At 54.5% G+C, this 26,062-nt stretch overlaps 1 protein-coding gene across 4 annotated transcripts; it reads left to right on the top strand.

Annotated features, from left to right (window-relative positions):
- Nucleotides 1–647: 647 nt before the first annotated feature.
- Nucleotides 648–24,211, top strand: BLACAT1 (BLACAT1 overlapping LEMD1 locus). Of its 4 annotated transcripts, none has more exons than XM_085210423.1 (3): nucleotides 648–813; nucleotides 23,534–23,749; nucleotides 23,851–24,211. In XM_085210423.1, exons 1-2 carry the CDS (start codon nucleotides 785–787, stop codon nucleotides 23,655–23,657), a joined length of 153 nt encoding a protein of 50 aa, XP_085066549.1. In that variant the 5' UTR covers nucleotides 648–784; the 3' UTR covers nucleotides 23,658–23,749; nucleotides 23,851–24,211. The 4 variants fall into 4 exon arrangements, with proteins under 4 accessions (XP_085066549.1, XP_085066547.1, XP_085066546.1 ...); XM_085210421.1 differs by lacking the exon at nucleotides 648–813 and adding an exon at nucleotides 922–1,076; XM_085210420.1 differs by lacking the exon at nucleotides 648–813 and adding an exon at nucleotides 14,586–14,823.
- Nucleotides 24,212–26,062: the final 1,851 nt, after the last annotated feature.

The following is a 26,062-nucleotide window of genomic DNA, read 5'->3' as shown; positions in this document are numbered from 1 at the left end:
TCAACAGCTCCACCTTTGCGTGCAGAGCCCTGCGGAGCTGCTGGCCTCTTGCACTGTCGCTGACTTAAAGGCTCAGCTATTTAACTGGGCAAGATCCATCTCGCACGGGCTGACACCGAGCAGGCAGGCAGGGTGTGAAGGACTGGAACCGGGCTCCTCTTCCAGAGAACAGATCTCACCTGCCTGGATAGAGAGCTTGAAAGGAGGACCCGATCCTGCTGCCCTGGCTGCAGCTCAAAGGAAGAGCTCCACACAAATGGGGAAGGAAGCAGGGAGTGGTGAATTCGGGAAGCGCTTTGTTCCACCCATGCAGGCAATTGGCACGGATGGGTCTACAGGGGGTTAACCAAAGGCCCGTGAAGAAACCTGCCAGCTCCGTGCATCGCAGCCCCGAAGGAAATTAAATGCCTCGTGCCATATGGTGCACAGCAAGGGGGGGCTTTGGGGCAGCATCCACCCCAGTGCACGGGGCAGGTGCAAGCCGGGGGCTTCCAACCCCAGCAAGAAACACAGCCTGCCCAGCACAAAGCACGGTGATGGGGAAGCAGGGGGAAGGCTGACACATGTGCAGCCTAACCCACTGGCAGAGCAGTGGGGAAGCAGAGCCAATGGCTGCTTCTCATGCTCAGTGAGTCTGTCCACCTCCCCGCAGCCCCCCCACCCCGCATCGAGTCCTTAAGTTGCAGCTTTTAACTATCTCCGTGTTCAAAGCAAATGTGATGCTCAGCGGGAACAGAAGGCAGCGCCTGCTGGCAGGTGGACAGCATGGGAAGCACGGACAGCGATGATCCCGGCAGGACCGGCTGCTGAGAGGTACGTCCTTCCGAGGCGGGGATCCGAAAGCAATCACATTTGGGATTCAAACTCGGAGCAGACTTGAATTTTCCAGCAGGGGGAATATGGAAATCTGGCTCCATCGAAATGATTCATCCCCTTCCCACCCCTCCCATACAGTCCCCGCCGCTCTCCCTCCCGCTGGGTGCCGTCGTGTCGCTGTCTGTGTGTCGGTGTCCCGGTGGCACTCGTGGGGCATTGCGATTTTGGCTGCTGGAGGGAGCCGAGCTGGGATCTCCCCGGTAAGATCCGTCCTCGGGGAACCGGGTGCTGCCCTGCTTCGCGCTCGGGGTGCAGTGAGGGGTCCCCGATGCTCCCAGGGGGGCAGGGAGGGATGGGCAGGAAGGGAAGTTCTATTCTCTGTTTCCTATTGATGAGTTCTATTCCATTTCCGAGGGCTGAGTTCTATTCCCCTCCCCTGGGGATCTGCTCTCAAAGCACACCCTGATCTGGCGATGCCTTCATCTGACCCTATAATGGGGTGCCAGGCTTTGGGGGTGGGAAGGGAGGAGAACTGACCCTCTCCTCGCCACTGCACCCATGTGGGTTAAGTGAGCTGTACTATGTGCTGACCTCGGGTTGTGCTGGGGGATGCCCTCCCATTTGGGTGTGGAGGGGGTTTTGACAACTGTATGGCCCCAGAGAGGCACAACCCTTTGCTGGAGGGTGGAAGAAAGTAGTGATTTCTTCCCCACTGCTGGGTGGGAAGTGCGTGGGGCTTCTTGCCCCCCAGTTAGACACACAGAGCTGCTTTCTCAAGCAAAATTAAAGAGAGGGAGAGTCATAGGGGTGCCCCAAGCAGCACCTGCATGATTTCTGGGCAGCTTGGAGGAACTTTGGTGCTCTTGATTTTTCAGCACAATCACAGCTGTGTTCTGCCCCAGCGCAGGGCAAGGTGCTGCAAGCAGGATGCGCTCAACCCCTCTGCTATTTCCCACCCCCACGGCCCCGGTGCCGGTTTGGGGCTGCTTTGTGTCTGTGTAGATGTCTGATATCTCAGTGCCGAGGTCGGTGCCGTCAGGTGGCGCTTGGGAATAGGCGGCAGCGCTGCGGGACGCACTTGTTGCTGAGAGATGCGCGGGCACCGGGACCCAAAGCCAAGCATCGGCTGCGCTGTTCTGCGAGGTGATAGCAGGGAGAAGAGAAGGGGGCAACGCTCAGAGCCGTGCACGGTTAGAGATGGGGAGATAAGCGTGAAAGCTTTTCCTCTGCTGTACTGGAAAGTGTGATTTTAAGTACAGGCTGTTTCTTTAGCTTTAGACCCGTCTGGCATGTGATTGCAGCGTCGTCACCTCGTGGGCTTTGCTTGCATGAGGTGCTCCGTGCACGTGGTGTAACGTGGGGCTGTGCAGGGTGAATGTCTGTGAGCAGGCTGAGAGCCTCAGTGTGCAACTTGTGATCAGCAGATGCTTGGGGTGCAGAGCAGAGCGTGCCCCTATGGTCTCCATAAACCTACAGCGGCCCTACAGCATCCTGCAGCACTATAGCAGCCCTACAAACCTCAGTCAGCCCTATAGAACCCACAGCTCGATCAGCCCAAACCATCCCAAATGTCACAGAGCTGCTGCATCCATGTGCCACCTCCTTGCACCACAGGGGAGAATCCACCCCAGTGCAAGGGGATGGGGTCAGGCAGAGGAGATGCAGTTAGGACTGTACATCTGCTCTCCACTTTTAGGGTCAGGGAGGGTTTGCCATCGCCCAGGGCAGACACAGCTCTCCTAACTTCAGGGATAACCTCTGCTGACTTCCAGGCCCAGAGGACAAAGAGCAGCACTGAAGGTGACAGGGCTTTGGGATGCTGTTAGATGCATAAGGTGTTTTTAGAGGATCCCAAACGCAGTGGTGTTTTGGGGGATCTGAAGTACAGTGGTGTTTCTGGCAATCCGAAATGCCACGGCATTTTTGCAGCTTTGCAGAAGTGTACGGAAAACAGACAGAAGCTGAGGAAGAAAAGAGCTGCTCTGACAGCAGTAAGAGCATTCACATCGGGGTCTGCATGCAGTTTCCCTATGGCAGATCTGATGCAACTTTCATCCAGAGATAAAAAACCTCAAGTGCGATCACAGCCCTGCTCAGAAGGCAGATGGGGCAACGGGGTCAGGGCACAACAGGGTTCCCCTCCCCCCCCCCCCCGTGTCACCGAGATGAACAGCAGCAGGACCAGCACCTTTCAGTGCATCTGGAGCAGTGCAAACCCCAGACCTTTTTCCTCCAGCTGATCCCATGGGTGCAGACAGTCGGTGGCATCGCCCTGGAGCCCCGCGGAGAGCGGTGTTACCAGCAGCAAGGGATCACGTCCCCTGTTAATCAGCATTTAATTAAAGGACATGCTGACATTTGGAAATCAGAAACAATTCTCCTGTGTGGGCTGTCTCTCTCTGCTGCTCGCCTCTTCTCTGAATCACTCGCTGACATTTTGCCAGATTAGGATGTGTCTCTCTCTCTCTCCTTCCCTCTTTCCTTATAAAAATAAATGGAAAAGGAGATGCACAGCCACCGCCGCTCCCAAGGGAGGGGACGGAGGAGCCAGGGAGTCGCTGGGGAGCAGCTCCCATTCCAGCTGCCACTATGGCACAGCAGCTCCGTGTGGGGCAGGTGGGGCTGTGGGTGCTGAGCAGGGTCACACCCCACCTTGGCATGCAGTAATACAGCAGCTCCCCATCTGGAGAGCCGTGCAGGCACCTCCACGTGCAGCCTACCCCGTGCTGCTCCTACTCTCAGCCCAGACCTCTCCCCTTGCATTGCATTGCATTGCAGGAGCGCAGCAAAGCCTGGTACCCAGCGAGGTGCCCCCTGCTCCCACACCTTCTGCTGCTCTTGAAACGGGGCCAGCATTTTTGTTTATCCCTCAGCTCTATGCCAGAGCTGGGAAAATGCAAACAGCAGCGAGGGATGGGGGAGGAGGAGGGATGTGGGGGGGAACCCTCACCGCTCGCTTCCCCTTGGCTGCTCATTTCAACCTTCTTTCAAGCAGAAATTACTCACATTAATCAAGAGTGAGAATGTGTTTGCAGCCCTGCAGATTTGGCAGTGTGGAATCAAATTCCATCAGTAGCAGCAGGAGGACGGGAGCCTGTATCTCTGCTGTGCACAGCCTAATAGAGCCATTGCCAGAGGAAATTGGATCTGAGAACTCCCCTAAATTAATCTACCCTTTAAAAAAATGCCAGGAGATCTACATGACAAACGAGTGTTTGCAATGGGAACTGATGCAAACATCCAGCACATTGCATCCGTGTGATCCCCTTCTGCTTTTCGAGGAGGCACAGGAGCAGCCCCAGCTGGTGGATGGGGGTCCCAATGGATACTGGGATCTGAAAGCTGGTGGTACAGAGCAGAGGTGCAAGGTGAGCACTGCCCTTTTTGCAGGCTGGGAACTGGTTGTGTGCTATACGTGGAAAGGCAGCATCCCTGGAGGAGCAGAGTGGGGTGCACCCAAGCCTGGCTGGGTAGTGGGGCCACAGGGCTGGCTCCTCACACCATGACATGGGGCACAATGAGGAGGAGGAGGCTTTGTGGCTTTGGTTTACACCGTGGAGTTGGGGCGCAGGTGCTGCAGCCTGCTGTGCTTTAATAGAGCTGCTGCTGCTCCAAGGTGATTGCTACTTTATTGGCTTGTTTTTAGCCGTGCGGCCGAGCTGAGAGGAAGATGGATGGGGCTCATCTTGGGTGAGACTTCTGCCTTGCAGCAGGGGCTTGGGCACGGGGCTTTGAAAGCTGCAAACAGTGAATCTCCCTGCTGCAAAGCAGGATGCTCACAGGCACCTGCCCAGGGAATGGTCCCAAGGGTGGGCACTCAGTGGGACAAATGGGTGCAAGTCCAAGTGCTGCTGGGGCTCAGCATCACCTGTTGTTTGGACCTTCCCCTTTATTTCTTCCATTGGTTACCTTCCTGCCCTATGCATGAAGGCAGAGGGGACAAGGAGTGTGTCCCGTGCGTAGCTTCTCTTAGATATCTTTGCAGAAGGTGCTGCGGGCACTGGATTGAATTAGGTGCAGTATAAGTGGGCTCATGTGATTGCACGTGGGCAGGTCGATGTGTCAGTAGGGGTTTTTGCTCCCTGGAGAGAAGCTCTTCTGGGAGGTTTTCTTGCAGGAGCTTTGCTGGGAGCTGATGGAAAAGAGTCAACAAGGTGCCAGGCTACAGCGAGAAGGGGAAAATAAAACACCCGGGTGTTCTGAGCTGAAAAAGCATGAACTCACTGAAAAAAGTGTGGGCGCCGACAGTGTGTGGCAATACCTGGTGTCCCCCGTGCCATGGAGAGCAAGGAGCAGGGACAGCACACGTGTGCAGCACAGCCCAGCACGCAGGGAGCCCATGGGGCTATCGATTGCCTTTACACCATAACCTGACAGAGCCTCTTCTGGGGATGTAATGAAGATGGATGATCCCATCCCCTCACCGCAGTGCTTTGGGGAAGGGGGAAATTATCCACCACATCCTGGAGGGATGCTCTGTGCTCCTCTGCGCCTCGCACCCATCACTCATCTGATTTCCACCTCTCTCCACGTTTTGTTCCTCCTGACACCTTCCTGGCTCTGCCTTGTGCTGCCCAGCGCCCACCAACCCACCTGGCACTGGGAGCAGACCTCACCAACAGGACGTGGAGCCTCTCTGCTAGGGGTCCCCGTGCCCCATCCCAGGACGTGTGAAATACCAATCGATGCAGCTGAAGCTCTTTCACTGGGTTGTTTGGGAAGCACACGCAGTGCTTCTTCCTCCACTGACCAGCAGTTGTGAATCCATCTTTTCAGCAACACCAGACTTGAGCATCCGCGTGCCAGAAGGCAGTTGTGTACAGCCATAAAAGTGATTTAAAGCGGGCCAGGGCTCTAAAAGAAAAGAAAAAAAAAAAGGAAGCTCGTATATTATCAGGTCTTTATTTCTCTTCTAGCTCCTACCCATTAGGATTCACATTTTCCAGCACAAACAACGCAGTTGGAAATGCTTTTATATGAGAACTGAGAATCCTCCTGACTCACAGGGCTGTGGGGAGGAGAAAAAATGGCCCAAGAGATGAACTCCAGAGCTGCCAGCACCTGGTGCAAAGTAACCAGCTCCTAAACCTTGTGGAACCCAATGCATCCTGCTGCTCTCTGTGCTCACATCCGCATCCTGCATTGCATGGAGATGGGTTAGGCAGTTCATCCCTGACCCTGCATTGCTGCCATCCCAGCCCCAAGAACATGCAGCCATGCAGGGCCCCGAGGGTGGATTTCAGCTCTCCTTTAGGACTTTGAGTTTGTTCCCTTTGGTTCACTGGGTGCCATCCAGCCAAGTTCCTCGAAGTGAGAAATACAGTCTTGCAGGAAGAATCATCCTGTAGGAAACACATGGTGCTGTTCCAGCCTCAGGAGTCCCCTTGGATGCTCACAGCTGAGTGATCACTCTTTTTCTTGGCTCAGGGAGCTCATTTCCTAAATGGTGCCATCTCCACTGCGAGCACCGAGAGCCTGTGCGTGGTGATTTTGAAGAAAATCACTCTGAAAATAGAGCACTGCCAACACCTGCCTGGCCATGGACACACCGCAATCACAGCAATGGATTTCTGAATGCCCTTTGCCCGCAGCCCTGGGGCTGATTTTGCAGGACCATCTCTATAGGGAGCAATGCAGAGGGACTGAGGAGTGCAGACATCTCCTCCTCCTGCTGCTCTCAGCTCGCACAACTCACTCGAACATCTGGCCAAGTTGTGTTCCATGGGCAAAGCAAGCTTTGCTGCTCATGGCAGCCCAGCCTGACAGCTCCTGGGAGATCAGCTCCGCCAGCATCATTTCTTGGTGATAGCTCGCTCACAAAGGGGGAAAGAAATGGAAGCAAATCTTACATGACACATTTATTTTTGTCATCTATTTATTAGCTCAGAGCAAAAGTCCTGCTGCGCTGCATTGTGGGGATTATGCAAATGAGGGACATCAAGACAATTAAAAAAAAAAGCCCAAGTGAGCACCGTGTCAGAGCTGAGCAGATGCTGCGAGAGGTGCAGCCGCTCCTGACCTGATGCACCTGCAGCTCACCCTGTGCCCAGCCCTGGCTGCAGGGAACCCACCGAGCAGCTTGTTAACCCCATCAGCTAATGAGCTGCCCAACGCATCCCCAGTGCATTGCTCTCAAAGGGATTTCGTCTGCACCACGCTCAGGGTGGGATGCTCTGGGTGGACTGTGCTGTGTCCTCAGTGCTGTGCTCACCCGCAGCCAAAATCAGTGCTTAAGAAGAATTGAGATCTCTGGGGTCACCAATGGGGCAGAGAGCGGAGAGGTGGCCTTGTCCCCATGCCTGTCCTCATGGGAGGGCAGCCCAGCAGCAGGGGATGGTGAGGTAATGCTCTGCTTGTTGATGGTTGGACACAGACATAGGAGGAGGATCTGTGGGGCACTGTGAGCCTGCAGCCTGCCTGACCCCCCTCCTGTACACCATTGGTACAACCAGGATTTATGAGTGCTTGAGGGAACGGATAGCAGTGAGCAGGAGAAAAGGTCCCGGATCTGACTTCTCTTTGCTCTTGCAGAACACAGAAGCCTCAGGTTGTGCTTTTGAGGATTTGTTCCATTGGAACATCTTTATTTTGACATGGAGACGGAGAAAGAGCTCGGGGCAGCCAAGGAGCTGATCCAGGCACAGCTCCTGGATGTGGGAAAACACCACTTCCCCAGTGTGCATGGAGGAGATGTCAGTGAGTGGCACTTGGAGACACTGAGCAATACGGGGAGCAGCCGGGGAACCGCGCTTCCATCCGCTCTGTGCTAATTATACTCATTAGGGAAGGAGTGCTGTCTCCGACTTGGAGCCACAGCAGCTATTTTTAATTCCCTGCTGCCAAAAGCTCACCTCAGGGCGCTGGGGCGGATTTTCTCGGCAAGACGTATTTCTCCTCCCAGGTCAGAGGCTCTTTGTGTCTGCCTGGCTGGGAGACTGGGATGGAGACAAAGCAGGGGGAGGAACGGGGAGAGGGCACCGGGCGGCCCCAGTGCTGTGTCCCTGCTGTCCCCGTTGCTGTGTTCCCACAGTCCTCATCACGGTATCCCCGCTGTCTCCATCACTGTGTCCCCGCTGTCCTTATCACAGTATCCCCGTTGTCCCCATAACCGTATCCCTGCTGTCCTTATCTCTGTATCCCTGCTGCCCCTATTGCTGTGTTCCCATGGTTCCCATCACTATATCCCCACTGTCCCCATCACTGTGTCCTCATCACTGTGTCCCCACTGTCCCCACCACTGCATCTCCACCACTGTGTCCCTCTGTCCCCATCCCTGTATCCTCACTCTCTCCATCGCTGTGTCCTCACCATCCACATCACTGCATCCCTGCTGTCCTTATCTCTGTATCCCTGCTGTACCCATCACAGTACCCCCACTGTCCCCATCATTGTGCCCCACTGTCCCCACTGCAGAATCCCCATTGTCCCCATCACTTTATCCCTGCTGTCCCCATCAATGTGTTCCCGCTGTTCCTATCACAGTATTCCCATTGTCCCACAACCGTATCCCTGCTGTCGTTATCTCTGTATCCCCACTGTCCCCACCACTGCATCCCCATCGCTGTGTCCCTCTGTCCCCACTGTCCCCATCACTATATCCCTGCTGTTCCCATTACTGTGTCCCCATCACTGTGTCCCCACTGTCCCCATCACTGCATCCCTATCGCTGTGTCCCTCTGTCCCCATCACTGTATCCCCACCATCCCCATTGCAGTATCCCCATTGTCCCCAACAGTATCCTCACTGTCCCCATCACTGTATCCATACTGTCCCCATCCTTGTATCCCCATCGTCCCCATCACTGTCCTCACTTCCCCATCCCCGTATCCCCACTGTCCCCACCACTGTATCCCTGCTGTCCCCATCCCTGTATCCCCACCGTCCCCATTGCAGTATCCCCATTGTCCCCAACCCTGTATATCCTCACTTCCCCATCCCTTTATCCTCACTGTCCCCATCACTATATCCCTGCTGTCCCCACCCCTGTATCCCCATCATCCCCATCACTGTGTCTTCACTTCCCCATCCCTGTATCCCCACCATCCCCATTGCAGTATCCCCATTGTCCCCATCACTTTATCCCTGCCGTCCCCATCTCGGCATCCCCTCTGTTCCCATCTCTGTGTCCCTGCTGTCCCCATCTCCACATCCCCGCTGTCCCCGCGGTGGCCACACGCTCTTGCGGGGTGCGGCCGTGCGCTCGGCTCCGCAGCCCGTTGCGGTGCGGGTAGCGGAGGGTCCCTCTGCTCTGAGCTCACCCCGTCCCCAGGAAGGGGGGGAGGGAAGGAGGCCGCTGCCCACCGCCCCTCCCGCCCGCGCCACACACAGCCACACGATTCCCGACAATTAGGAGGACACCTATTCAGCACCGCTCCCGTGGCTTTTGTTCCATCTCCGCTCCGCCGACGAAACGCTTTCCCCCACTCCGCCCGACCGCGTTAAGTTCCTCTCCGTAATCACCTCCAGCGGAAAGTCCTGAAATAGAGGAGGAGAAGAGAGAGAGGAAAAAAAAAACAACAAACAAACCAAACAAACAAAAGAGGAAGAAAGTAAGGCAGCGTTTTTCTCTTTCTCTCTTTGTTCGGAGCGTTGCGTGGTGGGGTTGTGTGGGTGAGAGGCAGGAGTGCACCGGTGCACCCACACCTGCATGCAGCAGTGCGTGCATTACCTGCACCGCCTCCTGCGGCCGCACAGCAGCGCTGCAAAGAGCTTCACCTTCTGCTTCTGTGTGTTGGAAATGTGTCTGTGTGTGTGTCTGTCTGTGTGTGCAGAGGGATGTAAATATTTACGCTGTAGCCAATAGACGGCATTGGCTTGCAGTGGTGCTGTTCTTAGGGACGAGGTGTGATTAGCCAAAAAAAGAAAAAGAATGTCAGTTCTCTTTGTTTTAGGGCAGAACGATCAGCAGCTGGTCAAAATTCATTAGGATATGAATATCTGTGAAGATGGCACGCGTCCGTGTGCATTCACCTTGCTTATATTGGCACAGTTTGCATGGAGCACGTTAGCATATAGCTTAATGAGCTGAGGAGCCCTTGGAGTGTTGTATTTCAGCAGTGAGGTATGCAGTTGTGTGAGTGCTCCTGCACATGTTGGTGTGCATGCATGCCAAGTTTTTTGTGTGTGTGCACAGCACTTTTGCAGTTTGCAGCGTGCGTGCAAGTAGCAAGCAAAGGGAACGATCGGGTCTGCGTGGAGCAGAGGCATGCACTGGAGAGCAAAGAGCTGATTTGTAAGAAAAAAGAGCCGTGTGTCAGTGTATGAGGGAGAGATCAGGGCTGTGATGGAACAGCGTTGGAGAAATCCTTCCTCTGGTTGGGAAGTTGCAGTTCAGACACAGTGCTGGCATCCGGCAGAGCAGGAGTGAGCGCGCTGGGTTTGCTGCGATGAGGTAATCCTGAGCAGAGATAAGGAAAGTGGTGCATGTATTAACCTGAAGGGAGCGGTGATGTCAGCAAAGGGGGAAGGAAATCAATGACTGCCAGGTAGGAATAGCCTTGATTTCGGTGTCGTTTGATCCCTGCTGTTATTTCATCCGTGCTTGGCTGCTGAAAGCAAAGGGACAGTGGTGGAGTCCTGGGGGGGGTGAAACGGTATGGAGAAATAGAATGGTCCCCCATGGTTTGGGCAGGGATTTGGTATGGGTAGTGCAGAGCCTGTGTGTGTGTGAGTGTGTGTGTGTGTGTGTGCAATGCCTGTCTGGGCTGCAATAGCACATTAAGGAGAATAAGCATTTTTCTCTGCTGGAAGCACAGGCGATGGTGATGAGAGGGGAGGGCTGGGGACCACGGGGAGCTGGAGATGTCACCTTCTGGTGTCTGCCCAGAGCATGCTGGCACTGGGCAGGGTGGGACCAGGACTGGGGTGGCTCTGGGCAGAAAGAAAATGTTTGATATGGGCTCAGGGCACTTCCACATCACGCTCTGGGTCTGCCCATATGGTTTGTGTCCCCTTGGTTTGGCTGTCCCTTATCACCTAGGAGGGAGCAGCTGGTGTCCAGCAGGGCAACCAAGGGAGGAAAGGTCTCCGAGGTGGAGGAGGGATGCTTTCTCTGTCAGGATTTGTCCTCATGCTAATAGGTGGCACACTGTGTCACGAGTCCCCAATGAGTTGTCAGCAGAGCATGACAAATCGCTGGGAATGGCAAACAACGGCAGACGAAACACAAATCCCTCCTGTCTGCATCACCTCAGATGTGACACCGCTCCGTTTTTCACGTGGTGGGAAGATGGTCAGGCTGAGAAGTGAGGTGGGGATGAATCCATCCAGGGGAGCGCCTTCCCTGAGTGCCACCCCTGAGTGGGGACTCTGAGGACCCAGAGTGAGACCATGGCCACCAAACTGGGCACAGATATTGGTGGAATAGTGCACAAAGGGCTGCATGAGGTCACCTTTCCACCTCGCATTCCCATGCATGGGCAGCCCATCATGTTCTCAGCCACATCCCCAGCTGCAGCTGGTGGAGCAGCACTCTGAGGGCAGGCTCTGGCTTCTCTCACTTGTGTCACTGCAATCCTCCAGGGCCAGAAAGAGGGGCTGGGGTTGCCTGGCTGCAGTGCAGGGCCCCGATGGGTGCTGCTGGCTGTGTCCTGCCCAGGAGCTGACTCAGAGCTCAGGGCATCGCCACAGGCTGCTGCATGCTCTCATCCCCTGCCTGAGAAAGAACACTTCATCAGCCCTGTGTGCTCCTGCAACCCCAGACGAACCCCCCCGTGGATGCTGCAGCGTCTCCTGCCTCACAGCCCAGACTTAATTACAGCTGGGGCCGCGGGAACTGAACTGGCTGTGACCAGGAATGTGCTAAAAGGCCCAGGAGGATCTTGTTAGTGATGACTTACCTGGATTCCCAAGCTGCGTTTGCCCTCTCCTAATGGGTTCTGTGGCAATTTGTAGGAGCAGATCTGGGTCATTATCTCGTCCCTTCCCTCTCTGCCTTTCTCATCCCTCCACTCGGAGATAAAGCTGGAGCAAACAGCCACACTGTATGCATGGGGCTGAGCTGAGGGGTTGGGGGACAGCAGGGTTTGTAATGGGATCCAGGACACAGCGTGGTGGCTTTGGGCTCCCAGGGCTGTAAGGGCTTCACTTCAGGGGCAGGGCTTATTCTGAGACGCATTTATGGTTGGTTTGCAGAGCATGGAGGGGTCAAGTCAAATTGCAGATATTCTGAGAAGCAAAATCCTCTGGGGTTGGTGAGCATTTTGTTTCACCCATTCGTTATGCTTCAATCACCTGATTATTATTATTTATTTCTATTTTTATTTTTATGTATGTATGTATGTATGTATTTATTTATTTCTGAAAGCAAAGGAGAGCTGAAAGTGACACTGTTCCAAATGGAAAAGTAGGAGAGCAAGCTGGCGACTTCTCAGAATTGGTTTTGCACCTGAAGCCCATTGGTACAAATTGTCTGGATTTGCAAGCTATTCCTCCTGGCTCAGAGCTGAATGTTTCTGTGCAAACATTGCTGCTCCCCAGAGTCATCCCTGGAGCAGGCGGTCCTCTGGGATCCTGCTGCTGGCCAGGCTGTGCTGATGGGAGGTTTTGCTGCAAAGTTCCCTGAGTTAAGGGCATATGGGGCCCTGGACCCACTGGCAGAGGATAACCCACCCCATGGGGCTGCCAGGGCATCAGGGAGAGGTTGCAGAAGCAGGCAGAGCAACCCTCAGGCATGGAGCAAGTTGCAAAAGTAGCTAGAAAATGAAGAGATCTCCTCTCCTTAAAAGAAAGCAGAACAGTTTTCTGCTGCGTTGTGTGTTTTGGGAGGAGTGTGTGATCTCATGTGTACCTGCAAGGTGAGGATTTGGGTTTTCTGTGGCTGCCAGAGCACTCAGAGCAAGGAGTAATGCAGAGCTGCAGTGCTTGCAGGTGAACAGCAGCTGCTGTGCATGGAATGCAATGCTGTGATTGCTGCACCGCTGCTGCAAGCATGGATTTGTTGAACATGTCTCTCTCAGGTGTTTCCCATTGCTGCAGACACCAGCCTGCTTTTGAGGGCAGCAGGTTTGTGTCTGCTTGCTGAGGAATTCATATAAACTCAGGTGATGAGAAAGCTGATTAAAATCCATAAATAACCCCAATATCACCCCATCCGTGGGACAAATGAGTGGCAGACAGCATGCACCTCAGCAGCAATACCAGGAATACATTTGAGCCTCCTCTTCCCCACGTAGATGTTTCTATAAAAAACAAAAAGTCCAGTAGTGATGACTTGGAGGACACAGCAATGCACGCTGAAGGCTGGAAAATGACATTGTTACAATGACAGATATTCTCCAAATACCCAATTCATGATCCTGGGCGCCTTATAAATGTGATTAGTAGATCTAATCTTGCTGTGCTGGAGCCTGTTGTCAAGACAGCTTGAAAATGGATCTCTGCCCAACTCTGACTTCAAATGCTCCCCAAGTTATAATACTTAAAGTTTAAAAGCTACGCAGCAGTTTGGTCCTACACACCCTGCAGGCAGCGTGGGGCTGGGGAGGGGGGCTGGGGGCTTTAGGTGATCCCCAAAAGAAAAGCTGATTGCTCCTTGTTGGGATGCTGTGGGCTCCTATAGGTGAACTTGGCTTGGCCCCTCTGTGTTCTTGAGCATTGGTCCATCCATCCATCCATCCATCCATCCATTTGTCCATCTATCCATCCATCCGTCCACCCACCCCACTGTTTCATTGCTTGCTCTGTGCTATTGCAGCAGGATGGGGCAGCCCCAGCTCTGTGCCCATCTCAGCTCTCCCTGCAACTTGTGCTAGAATTTTGGGTTCCCTCCCTTTGGGCACTACAATGTGGGCACTGACAGCCCCAGAGGTGATGCCCACATGCAGCTCTTTGTGTGCTGATGGGATCTGCCAGGCACAAGGATTTCTGCAGACCAGCTGGGAATAGGATTTCCAAAAGCACTCCAGTGCTTCTGGGATGATACACAGGCAGCTTGCTGCAGCATCCCCGTGTCCCCCAGGACCGGCAGAACCAGGCTAAGCCCAGAGTGCCCCCAGCTCCATGGGGAGCTTGCAGGTCTCTTGCTGATAGCAGCAAAGTGTTTTTTAAAACACCACAAGGTGAGTGTCTGAGGTGTTTGATGCTTTTCTGGGGGTTTCCTGGGGGACCCTGGGGGGACATGCAGTGCAATCCAGCAATGCTCACAGCTCTTTGCAGGTGTTTTTAGGGCAGCCCTGATGGGATGAAGGCTGAGAGCCCCCAACCTGCTCCGAGGGCCCCACCTCCATCCTGCAGCGCCTGGGACAAACAACACAGGGGAGGCTTTGAGCGTATCCAAGATACAGAGGATTTGGGCACCTTGTCAAATGTTCTCATTGTCTGACCCTTGTCCAGACGCCAGTAAAACCCTCTGGGAAATTCCCCCCTCCACCCAGCTCACCGGCTTTAATTACAGGAGAGGAATGCGAGGTGCAGAGCACTACTCCCACCACCTCCGTGCCATGCCTTGTGCCCCACGCAGCCAGGAAGGGGAATCTGTGGGGCAGAGGGGGTTTATAGAGAAAGAGCTGGGATGCCCCCAGGGTGAGGAGAAGGGGAGGCAGGTCCCCCCCATCCCGCTCTGGCAGCAGTACCCGAGCAGCAGGACATGAGTAATATCTATCCCACTGGGGGAGTTAGATCAAAGGCACTGAAGTAGATACAAGAGGTTTCTGCTTCACAGACCAGAGAGGCTGCCGTTCAATAGCGCCTTTGTTACCGGCTCTGTGGAGCTGGGGATGGAGAAATACCTGACCCCCCACACCCCCCTCCCCCCCTCGCGGCCCCTCGGTGCACAACCATTCCAAGTATGCACCCGTGCAGCAAGGCTCGGCGGGGATGTGAGGATGGGACACTGGGGACAGGCGTGAGCCCCCAGAGCTCAGAGTGCTGGGAATGCTTCCCTGGTCCTGGAGCATCCCTGTGGTGCCTGAGTGCTGCTGGGGGGTGCAGGCGATGCCATCCCCATCCCCGTGCCCCGTCGGTGTGGTGCTGTTCCCTCAGAGAGGATGCTGCGCTGCCAAAGGTGAGGTCAGTCCCAGGGAGGTGTGGACAGGTGCTGGGTCATCCTGAGGGGTCCTGTGGGGTTGTGTGGGGCTGGTGGCACTCATAGGGGCGTGCGCTCTCAGTGCTCCAATGGTGGGCAGAGAAAGGTGGAGCTGCAAACACCCGGAGCTGAGTGCCACAGCAGAGCCGTAGGGCTGTATCTCAAACAGATGTTAAGTCTGGCTTGACAGTCATCCCCCCACCCTGCAGTGCATGAGGATCTGGGAAGCGTGGGCTGCATCCTCAGTGCGCCCCTGGGAGCAGCTCAGTGCTGGGTGAGGGAACAGAGGTGGGTATAGGGCACCCAGCACCCATGGGTGCTTCCCACGTGGGCACCATGTGGGGCTCAGGACCCTTCTGCCCATGGGACAAGGGGCTGCAAATTGAGTGTGTCCATGTCATGAGGTGTGCATGCAGCTGCCTTTCCTTCTTGGGAGTGGTATATGGGAGTATATAAGGAAGTGAAGTCTTGAGAAGTGCTGCTTCAGAGCTACCACTGTGCTTCATAAGCTTGGTTTTCAGGTCACTGCTATCCAAACTGCAGTGTTCAGAACCTGTCTGGGTGCAGAACCCTTCCCAATTCCAAATCTGCTGGTTGTGTTGTTTTAGAAACGCTGAATTCCCCTCGGATTTTGGCAGGGGAATTTCCTGGGTTCCACAGCAGAGCTGACCTTATCAGCTGCCAGCAATTAGCAGTCACGATGACCAAGCCCAAGTCTGGGCAGGGGGAGAGAATAAAGGCAGAGCCTGTGCATTCTGCAGGTATGATCTGCGAAGGTTGGAGGTGATGGTAGAAGAGCTCCCTTGGGTGTGGAGCAGCACAGAGGCTTTCCCTAAAGAATAAATGAAGGCACGGAGTCTTGGAGAAGCTGCCTGTTGCAGCACCTTGTCCTGAGCTGCCTCTGGGTACGTGCAGGGAGGGATGAGGCTCCTGAAGGCAGCAGGGGAAGGCACTGCAGGAGGTGACTCTGCAGCCAGGGCTCTCTGTAGCCCTTTGTCTCCCCGACAAAGACACCTCTGTTCATTCCTTCCACACCACGCATCCGCCCGCCGTGCTGCCAGGTGAGCCGGCTCCTGTTCCCCATTCTGCTGCAAGGGCCTCGGGGTCAGGTTTCCCAAACAGCCCCAGGACAGGTTGCAGCTGCACCCCGAGCTCCTGTCTGCAGAAGGGATGCGTCTGCAGGCTGCTGCTCCTCTCTGCAAAGGAGCACCTGGCCCACAGGTGTGCGGCTGCGCTGCTCCATCGCCAACCATCCGGTGCGACTCGAGGTTTGCAGGGTGTATTGGCATCTGAAGAGCAGCTCAGAACGGTGTGAGGGGGAACACCCAGTGTTTAGCAAAGGAGATAAGGTAGGGCTGCGGCCAGAGCACTGGCAAAGTGAAAATAAACCTTCTCATTTTCTGCTCCTTGGATATATTGCCCTTGATTGAGGCTATGGCATTTTCTCAGCATCGCCTCTGCTGTGATAGGTGGCTGTTTCCATAATCGCTGCTTGTTGCTGTGTAAGGAGCAGAGAAGGCACTGCTGGGGGATGGGGTTGGCTCTCCTTTCCCAGCCCATGGGGCAGAGCATTGCAGCAGTGCTGAGAGCTGCCACAGGGGCTGGCTGGGGGGGGGGAAGGGGGGAAGTCCCATCTTTGTGCAGCTCAGCACTTGGGCGACAGGTTGTGTTCCAACTGACTGTGGGGAGATGAGAGCTTAGACAGAGCCTTAAGTAATTATTAGTTGTTGTTTTTCTTTTTACCCCTCTTTTTCCTTTTCTTTCCCCAAAGACTGCTGGCTTATCCTCGGTAAGCCCTCTGCTGTGGTCTATGGCTTTTTATTCCTATGTGATTGCTTTTCCTAACTCATGTAGGGCGAAAAGCCATGGGCTACTCAGGGGAGGGACTCCACCTTCCAGGCACCTCCGCAAACCACATGGACTCCTGATCCCTTTTTAATCACCCATATTTATTTGGTAACAAATACCGAGTGAAAGGGGGCATTGAAGCCTTGCGGGGCCTTAGCAAGACGGATGGGGCAGGGGGTGGCGAGCAGAGGGGCAGACAAAGGGGATGGGGATGGTGGGGGGCACGGCCTTTCAGGCGCCTCCGTCCCCATTCAGTGCACGGCGGAGGGAGCAGCTTTTCTTTGCACTCAGCTTTTCTCACGCGGTTCAAAGCATCCCCACCTGCAGACCCTGTGGAACAAAAGTGGCAGGCGGAGAGCTGGGGGAATTTCCAAGGGCCGATGGGCACGGCAGCCAGGTGAAGGCAGGAGACTTTTCTCTGCTATTGTCTGATAGGGTTTGCAGGTGGCTGAGAAAAGCTCTGACACCTCTGTCCCATCAGTCTGGTGCACCACGACCCCGCTGGGGAGGCTGTGCAGCCTGGAACTGAATGGGTTGTGCCACGCTGCACCCATCCCTGCAGCCCTGAGGGTGCCAAGCTAAGCATGTGAGAAAGGCAGAAGTTGGGCAAATCTGCACTTTTAATTAAAATCTGCACAGATCACATGTGGATGGGGCAGCACTGAGTGTGAGAGAGGAGGGCGATGCCACCAAGCAATAGCTGAGGGTCACCACCAGCTCTCCGTGCAGGAAGAGAGGGATTTTCAGTTCTTTGTTTGGTTGTGTTCTTTTCGCCCCCCCCTCCCCACCTCCGCTTCCTGAGCTTTGAGTCATTAGGTGTCAGGCTTTCAAGTTGAGTTCACCAGCTTGGAATGCATCCTTAAAAATAATAGTCATTGAAAAAAATGAAAGCTGAGATTCGCTGTAATCCCATGACTCAAGGAGGTGTGGAAGGAAGGGAATCATGAAATCCCATGAGCTCCGACAATGGAAGCATGAGAGCTGGCACGGCTGTGCCACATAAATCATCAAAACTAAACACCATCAGTCAAAATGAAAGGAATTAAGCCAACCTCGCCGGGCTGTTTTAATTATTTTTTAATGAGGATTTGCTCATTCAGAAAATTCACCCGTCACAATGGTCGCCATTCACACCAAGGAGGGCTGCACCCCGGGTTGGATGTGCACAGCTTTGGTGTGTGTGCCCAGGCTGGGAGCTGGGGGTGCTGCTACCACAACAGAGGGAATGGCAAAGAGCAGTGAAACATCAGCTTGGGAACATCCTTTTCATTGCAACTCTACGTGTTGGGCTGGGAAGTAGCAAGGAAAGTCCGCTCCATCCAACGCATCCTTTCCAGGTGCTGTGGTCCCCGTGTTGGGGGCTTTGCTCCGTGGAAACAGCCTGCAAATCCACCACTGGGGATGTGGTGTTGGGTGTAGACCCATTTCTGAGCTTCAATCACTCCCCAGCATTGAGAAGCACAGGAGAACCTGAGTCCCCACCCCGGAGCAGCAGCAGCTCCTGTGGATGTTTTGGTGGCTGCTGTGCAAAGCAGCTCAGTGCAAGTTTATCAGCAGTGTGTCTGTGCAATGCTGCCCCTGAGACTTGCTCTCACTCCCTTTTATGCTATTGATTTTATTTTTTATTTTTTTAGCAAGGCAGGCAGGCAGGAGAAACAGAGGGAGTGCTGTGTCCTGGGGGGCTGCAGCAATGGGGGGGTTGGGGCGGTGCTTCTCAGGGCATCGGATGCTCAGCAGCCGGGGCTGTGGTGACTGCATGCTAAATCTCCATCTTCCTTGCCCTTGTTTGTGCAGATCCAGCACACAAAGGCTTAAGCAGCAAAGTTTGGCTTCTGCTTTTTCCATCTGTTTGATCCTCAGAGGGACATCTGAGCGGGGCATGCAGGAGGTGGGGGGGGGGGGACGTGCTCAGGACAAGTGTTTCTCTGCAGACTGCACTGTGCAAAAAGCCTTGGCAGGGAGCCCTGGCGGGGGTCCATCGTGCAGAGGAGATGCTGCCAGCATCAGGTGAGCTCTCAGCTCAACCACAGTGTGGCCTCTGTGTCCCCAGTGACCACCTCGTCCCGGCTGGCTGCAGCAGTCCCACAGGGTCAGGACTGCTGGTATTGCTCACCCAAATTTTGGAGTTCAGTTCTGCCATTTGGGTCTATGGCAGTCCCAGCTCAGAGCCTCCCTTCGCTGTGCAGATCGACTCCAGAGAGCACCGAGCAGCAAAGCAAAGCCCCTCTGCTGCTGTGCTTATAAAACATTCATGGTGTTAAATAAAACAGGAGGGCAGGTTGGCGTTTTCAAAGCGTCTCAGACAATGTGGGAATGCACCTATTTTTCAAAAGGTGCTGAGCAAAATTCCATCCGCGCTCCGGAGAAGAGGAGCAGCTGCAGGGTGCTCCTGGGCAGTTGTCCTTCAGCAGCAGAGAAAACTGCTGGAGCCTTCCTGAGCTCCCAGGAGAGAGCGTGCAGAGCAGGACACGTTGCTAATTACAGATAATAACCACTGCTTAGAGTGAGGCATCCGCCGTCCTCCCTGGGCAAGGCTGGGGCTTGTTCTGTGCTGCCCTGCGGGGAGGAATGACTGCAGCTGTGTGCTGCGCTGCTGTGCCCGGAGCTGCAGTGTCACCCTGGCTGTCCCTCCTGCTGTCACCAGCCCTAAGTTTGGCTCCACGCATGGCAGGGCCACCTGGCTCACGCCCAGGTCTCAGTGTAACGCTGTGCTGGGAGAGCAGCACAAACAGCAGCAGCTTCTCTGTGGGTTACCCAGCCCTGTGGATACCAATCCTGAGAGATAACCAAAAGAAGGAGTGCCGACAATGAATGCTTTAATTACAGCCAGATGATAACAAACCCAAAAGCCGTTGTTTTGTAATCAGAGCTGTGATGCACCCAAGCTCGTGGACATCCCATAGAGGATGATGCTCAGCATGGAGCAGGTGGTTGAGGAGCCTGGGTGTGCACTGCTAGCACACCTCTGAGCGTGCCACAACCCATAGCTCTGGCAGCAGAGCTGCAGCACATCAGCAACTGCTGCTTTTTGCATGGGCATGCATGGCTCTGTGAGGTGCTGCACTGTGCCTGTCTGCAGGTAGCATCGTTGCACTTTTGGGAAACCCTACCCTGCTTTGCTGGTAGAGACACTGGGGAGGGGGGGTTTCATGGGCATTTCCCAAAGGAGACAAAAAGAAGGGGATCCTCGCCTTGCTGGGAATTGTTTTTCCAACTCTTTGAAAGGGTTGATAACTGCAGGACAAGGGGAAATGGTTTTAAGTTGAGGGAGGGGAGATTGAGGTTGGATGTCAGGGGGAAGTTCTTTGCTGTGAGAGTGGGGAGGTGCTGGAACAGCTGCCCAGAGAGGCTGTGGATCCCCGTCCATCCCTGGAGGTGTTCAAGGCCAGGTTGGATGGGGCCCTGGGCAGCCTGGGCTGCTATGAAATGTGCAGGTTGGTGGCCCTGCATGTGGCAGGGGGTTGGAGCTTCGTGATCCTTGAGCTCCCTTCCAACCCTGGCCGTTCTGTGTGATTCTAGGTGGGGAATTCTGAATGTGTCATGGGGCACCTTCCCCCTCCCGGCTGCTGGAAATGGATTATTTAGTAACTGTGAGGCCACCGGTGCTGAGTCAGCCCGCAGCTAATGAACACCCCGGCTGCCCATTTGGAATTTATTGCACCTATTAATTACAACCATTAGCTGCAGCCAGTGAAATTTTTATAATGAGGGCCCTTGCGACTTTGCCTTCCTAGCAGCAAATTAACTGTGTGGGGGGAAGAATCAATGGGATCAGCATACTTTACAGAAGCGATGTTTTAATTAGCACTTCTCTGCAAACATGCCAAGCAACAGCCTGGCCGTTCATTATCTCTCCTTAAAGGGACAGCGCTTCTTTTCTGGCCGGTTTCATCCCCCGGTCTCGGGTTTCCAATGCGCTGCCGCTCATTAGAGAGGCTGCTTTGAAGTTGGCTTTGTCTTAGGCTGGGCTGTGAGCAGCGTGATGCCCGTGCTTTGTGAAAAGGGGGGTGAAAGCAATGCTAGGAAATGATGGCTTGGAAATAACGACCAATTTGGGTGGATGCTGTGGCCGCAAGGAGATGGGGAAGGGTTTCACGTGATGGGTGCTGCGTGGGAACCATGGGGTGCTGTGCTTAGGGGGCACTGGATGGTGCTGTGATGCTCAGAGCAGCTCTGGGGTTGTGACCCACAAGGCTCTCCGAAGTCCCTGTGTTCCCTATAGCATCCATCCCACCCAGCTCTTCCAGCTGCAGAGGTGCACTGCCCAGCTGCAGTGAAAGGCAAACCAGAATCAAATTGCTGGGAGCTTCTCTACTCTTCATTACAAACGATTTAATTCCGTTCAGTTCCTCCGAAACAACAACAACAGCAAAAAAAAATACCCCAAAACTAAATAAAGTAAAAAAGTCCCATTACCATTGCAAATGATCCCATTTCCCAGGAAAACAAAACAAAACAAGACAAAAATCCCGACACGCTGGTGGCTTTGAAACCCAGAGTTTAAAATGCAAAACTTAACGTCGTTTTCTTTCCAACTGAAAGTTCATTCGATTTCATTTCTCCCAGAAATAAAAGCAGCAAAGCAAAGCAAAGCTGGGGTGGGGTAGGAAAGCAGCACTGGAGTGAGATGCTGATGCTCTGTCTCCCTTTGTGCACGCTGTGCACCCTCATCACAAACCCCTGCATGGGGAGGAGGAGGAGGAGCAGAGATTTCGGTGCACTGTGAGCATTGCATGGATGCAAAGCAAAGCCCAGCCTGGTAATTGCATTGCTAAGGGACAAGCTCTGTCCAGCTGCTTCGCAAAGACATTTTTTAGGGCTCGAGGAAAGTGACATTATTAAAGTGAGCATGCTGATTCCAGACAGCTCCCAATTCATCACCGTGACAGTGACAAACACGGCCTGGGGTTATGCAGTTGACTAAAGAGAATTCTCGAGCTTTACATTTTTAATGCTCCTCGCATTTTCTCTGCTGCAGCGGAGTTTTATCCAAAGGATCTTCTCCCTTGAATAGAAAGGGCAGCGTGGGGCTGTGAAGCATGCCCGGCCCTTGCAAATCAAGCAGGGTTTCTGTCATCGCTGCCCAAGCTGGTTCATTTATTTTTTTAATTATTCCTTGCTCCTTCAGGATCCTTTTTCCACCTTTTCAAGAAGAACAGGAGCGCCAGCCTCAGCTGGGCTGCCTCTATTCTCTGGGGCTCATTCATCATTGTCTGCTGCCTGAATGGGAGGCAGAGGGTCAGCCTGAAAAGCCTCAGCGTTACAAACTCCTCCGGATCTGTCAATGGGTCCCTTCTGGGTGTGGGGGTCCTGGCAGCCTGACCCCCCAGATGCTTTGTGTTTGCAGTGTGGGGACGTGGGTGGCACAGGAATATGGGTGGCACGGGGATGTGGGTGGCACAGGAATGTGGGTGGCAGAGAGATGTGGGTGGTACAGTGGTATGGGTGGCACGGGGATGTGGGTGGCACTGGGGTATGGATGGCACTGGAATATGGGTGGCAGAGGGAAATGGGTGGCACAGGGATATAGGTGGCACATGGACATGGGTGGCACAGGGATGTGGGTGGCACAGGGACATGGGTGGCACATGGACGTGAGTGGCACAGGGATGTGGGTGGCACAGGGACATGGGTGGCACAGAAACATGGGTGGCACATGGACATGAGTGGCACAGGGATGTGGGTGGCACAGGGACATGGGTGCCACTGGGATGCAGTGACATGGAGCAGTGAGAATGGGCACGAGGGGACCAAGCAGTGCTCAGCACATCCTGCACAGCCCCATTCACCTGATGTATAACAGACTGTTGGACGTGGCGTCGTCATGGTGGGGAGTGTGGCATGAGCCATGCAAGGATCTGATCGTGCACAGGGATCCGGACTGAGTGCCCTAACCCAGAGGTTCCACCATCCCCATGGCCCTCAGCTCCAGCCCTTCCCTCCCAGATCCCCATTCTTGGGCTCCTAACAAAAAGCAGCAGCACAAAGAGAGGCGCAGGGACCCACCGCTACGCTGAGAGGCATTCAGAGCCAGAGAGAGACTCATTAAAGAGCCTGCTGTCGTTATTTGTGAGCTCCAGAGGTAGCAGTATTTCATGGGGCTGCTCGGCAGGTACCCAGATGGTTGGCAACAGCTGGGGAGGGGGCAGTGAAAGAAGTAGAATTTGCTCCTTGTTGGAGCTGTGGGTCTGGATGCAAAAGTATTTCACACACTGAGATTCCCACGTGGCTCTTTGATAACTTTGTGCCCATTTCACAGACGGGATGAACTGAAGCTGTGTGGGGCTGGAGGGTGATGTGGGGTGGGCAGGCATAGGGCTGATCACCTGCAAACTGTGCGAGTGCTACAGATGAAAACAGGGAGAAGAGAAAGGTTTTGCTGCAGATAGCATTTCTGCTAGTTTGTGTTGTTTTATTTTTTTTTTTAAAGCCAAACAGCCTTTCATTTGCATCATCACGTTTTGCAGCTGTTGGCCCATCATTAGGGCTGTGCTTTGGGGCATCATTTTCTTTGCTGCAAATGGACACTGAGTGAGGGGACAACGCTCTCAGCTGTGTCCCATTGTGCTGTGCCTGTGGTGCTGTGCTGCCAGGGGGGTCCCGGGCTCCTTCTCTACGGGGGGCTACAAACCAGCACCAGGCACTGCAAGCCGTCCCCACTTCTGTCCCGATTGCCCCCAGTTCTGTATGGGGGCTGAGGTTGGCTTTCATCCCATCATTTTTCACTGGGTGTGGGGCAGAGAGATGTGCCAGTGAGAGGTTTTCCGCTTTGGGGATTTTAGAGACCTGTCTGCTCATGCTGTCAGAGCTGCCCTGATTTCTCTTCCTCTTCCTGTCCCCATCCAGGTCCCCTTGGATGCTCCAGGTGATGCCACAATTCACTTTTGCTTGCTTCTGCGGGCTGCATGGCTTCTGCAAGATGAAGAGGAAGAAGGAGGAACCCAGTGCAGAGCAGGAGACGGCGGTGTGAGCAGCTGGGACAGGAGTGGGACATCGGAGCTGCTGGGGGACATTGGCTGTCCCCTCTCCTGTCACCTCTATAAGGATCCCTGGGCTGCAGAGGTGGGACGGGGCAGGGAGTGTTGGGGGGCTCAGCATGGGGCTGAGAGCTCCATCTGCCCTAATGCACTCAGCCTGCAGCTCTGCTCATTTTCTCTCTGCAGACATCTGCCTGGCCAGGAAGGAGCTGAAACATGGGAGTGCCCAAACTGGGAGGCACCAGCTGGCGTGGCAGACATTACTGGAGTGCTGCAGCCATCCTGCCACATGCACTGAGCCCTCTGCACCCCAACAGCTGCAGTCGGAGGAGGATTCCCCACCGCCCTGCCCTCACCCCAGCACTGCTCTGCAGACAAACCCTAAAGGGGTTTCCAAAATCCAGAGCCAGACCATGTCCTGCATGGATTAATAGTGCTGGGGGGTGGGCTGCCCCAGGGTGGTAAGTGCTCTCACTGCTGCAGAATTGGCTGAACACATAAGCAAGCTGTATTTTTAATATATATTTTTTTAATTATTATTTATTAAGTTTTTCTCGAGCAAATGTCTGGGACTGCAAGAAGCCAATCTCCACCTCTCAGCCATGCCTGGCTCTGTGGCTGCAGCACAGCAGAGCCTGTTGGGGACACCAAGAACACCACCAGGCTCGTGCAGGAGACAACAGTGGTGGTGGCATTCGTTCCTGTGCCACTGAGCAATGCTGTCCAACAGGAGCTGGTTCATGGTTGGCACAAAGGCCAACTGCCCCCAGCTCGTGTCACTGGGGGCTCTCTGCAGGGACATTTCTGGCACAACCTTGTCCTCCAGAGCAGAAATCCTTAAATTCTTCCACCTGCTGTTTCCCTTCTCTATATGAAGAACCCAATCACGGGGGGCTGAAAGCGATGCTCACGGGCACCAGGCAGGAGATGCTCACCCCTAGGGCTGCTCCTGCTCCCACTGCCTTCACCTGGCACTGTGTGGCTGTTCCTGAGGTCCCCTGGGTCCCCATTTCCCCTCCACCCTCTCTGTGCATCCTACGGTTAAAGCCATACAGGAGCTCCCCACATTCTGTGCCTTTCAGGGGGTGTCCTAAAGATGTTCCCCCGCAGCCAACCCCTGGTCCCCACAGATCTGGGAACATTGCTGGGGTCTCGGTGTCACGATGCTGGGGCAGGCTGCAGCCTGCATCCTTGACCCCATTTATACCCAAAATTCAAGATCTCATTTCAGGCACTGGAGCCTTGGTGCTGCCATGCCAAGAATTGAGAAAAGCAGGAGGGACAGCTCGTGGGGAAGGTAAATACTTGGGGGACAAGTCTCTGGAGCAGGGGGCATGAACTGCAGCAGCCTGACACCCCCTGGGAGCTCCCATGGAGGGGGCTGAGCACACTTGGAGAGCAATTCCCCCCCCACCTTGTTAAGCAGCTCGACTTTCCCAGTGCTCTCAGAGCACATTTGCACATGACAAACAGAGCTGTAGCCACCAGTGACAGCTCTCCTTCAGAGATCTGTTGGCTCAGCCAACACCCAGAACCAACACGGCCAGTACTTTATTTTCTCATCTGAAGGATTTAGGACAAAAAGCAGCCAGAAGTGCCAAGAACAGAAGGTGCAGCTGAGGAGCTCTAAATCCTCTCCACTGCGTGCCAGTGGGCTGGACTGCGGTTGGGAAGCAGTGGATGGATGTAGGATGGCAGCAATGCCTGGTCCCTGAACACCAACCCCAGGATTGGGGGCACTCTGGGGGCACTTTGCTTCTCCCCTCTCTGAGCTCAGGTGATGCCAACTGGGTGATGCCCTGCTGGGGGTTTCCCTGCTGGGCTCTGGGTGTTGGCCAGGTGTCCCTGCCTTCATCACCGTGGAGCTCAGCAGATTTCAGCCTGGCAAGCACAGATCAGTGGGAAATGCTGTGGTTAATGCAGGCTGTAATGTGTCCTCTGGGAGCTCTGAGGCTGCAGCAGCCTTTTACTTTGCAGTGCACACAGAGGGTCCCAGGGAAGCTGAAGACACCAAGGTTAATGCTGATGCACCCACGTTTGGGTTCAGCTGTTGGTGCCCCACTCCTGGGGGCACACAATTTGTTCCCCCCAGTGAAGATGTGGGATGATGACCCCTCTCAGGGCTGTTTTGGCAGCAGGGTGAGATTCGGGGAGATGATGGGCAGCTTTGCTCAGTCGGGTTTTTTACAGAGGCTAACATATTGCTCTGGGTTGAGGGAGAGGTTCATGACCTCAAAACCCTCGCTGCTAAACCTCTTTGACTGCAGATCCATCACAGTTTGGCAGCAAAGGATGTGCAGCTAACAGCTGCTCCGAGGCTCTGTGTCAAGCTGGATACACAGAGAGCATCCCTGCAAAGGAGTCTGTGCATGGAGGGGGTGCTCTGAGTGCTCCTGGG

This window comes from Meleagris gallopavo, chromosome 28 (assembly GCF_905368555.1).
Source record: "Meleagris gallopavo chromosome 28, MGAL_WU_HG_1.1, whole genome shotgun sequence".
Lineage (NCBI taxonomy): Eukaryota > Metazoa > Chordata > Aves > Galliformes > Phasianidae > Meleagris > Meleagris gallopavo.
This window is presented reverse-complemented; position numbering and strand designations above follow the sequence as displayed.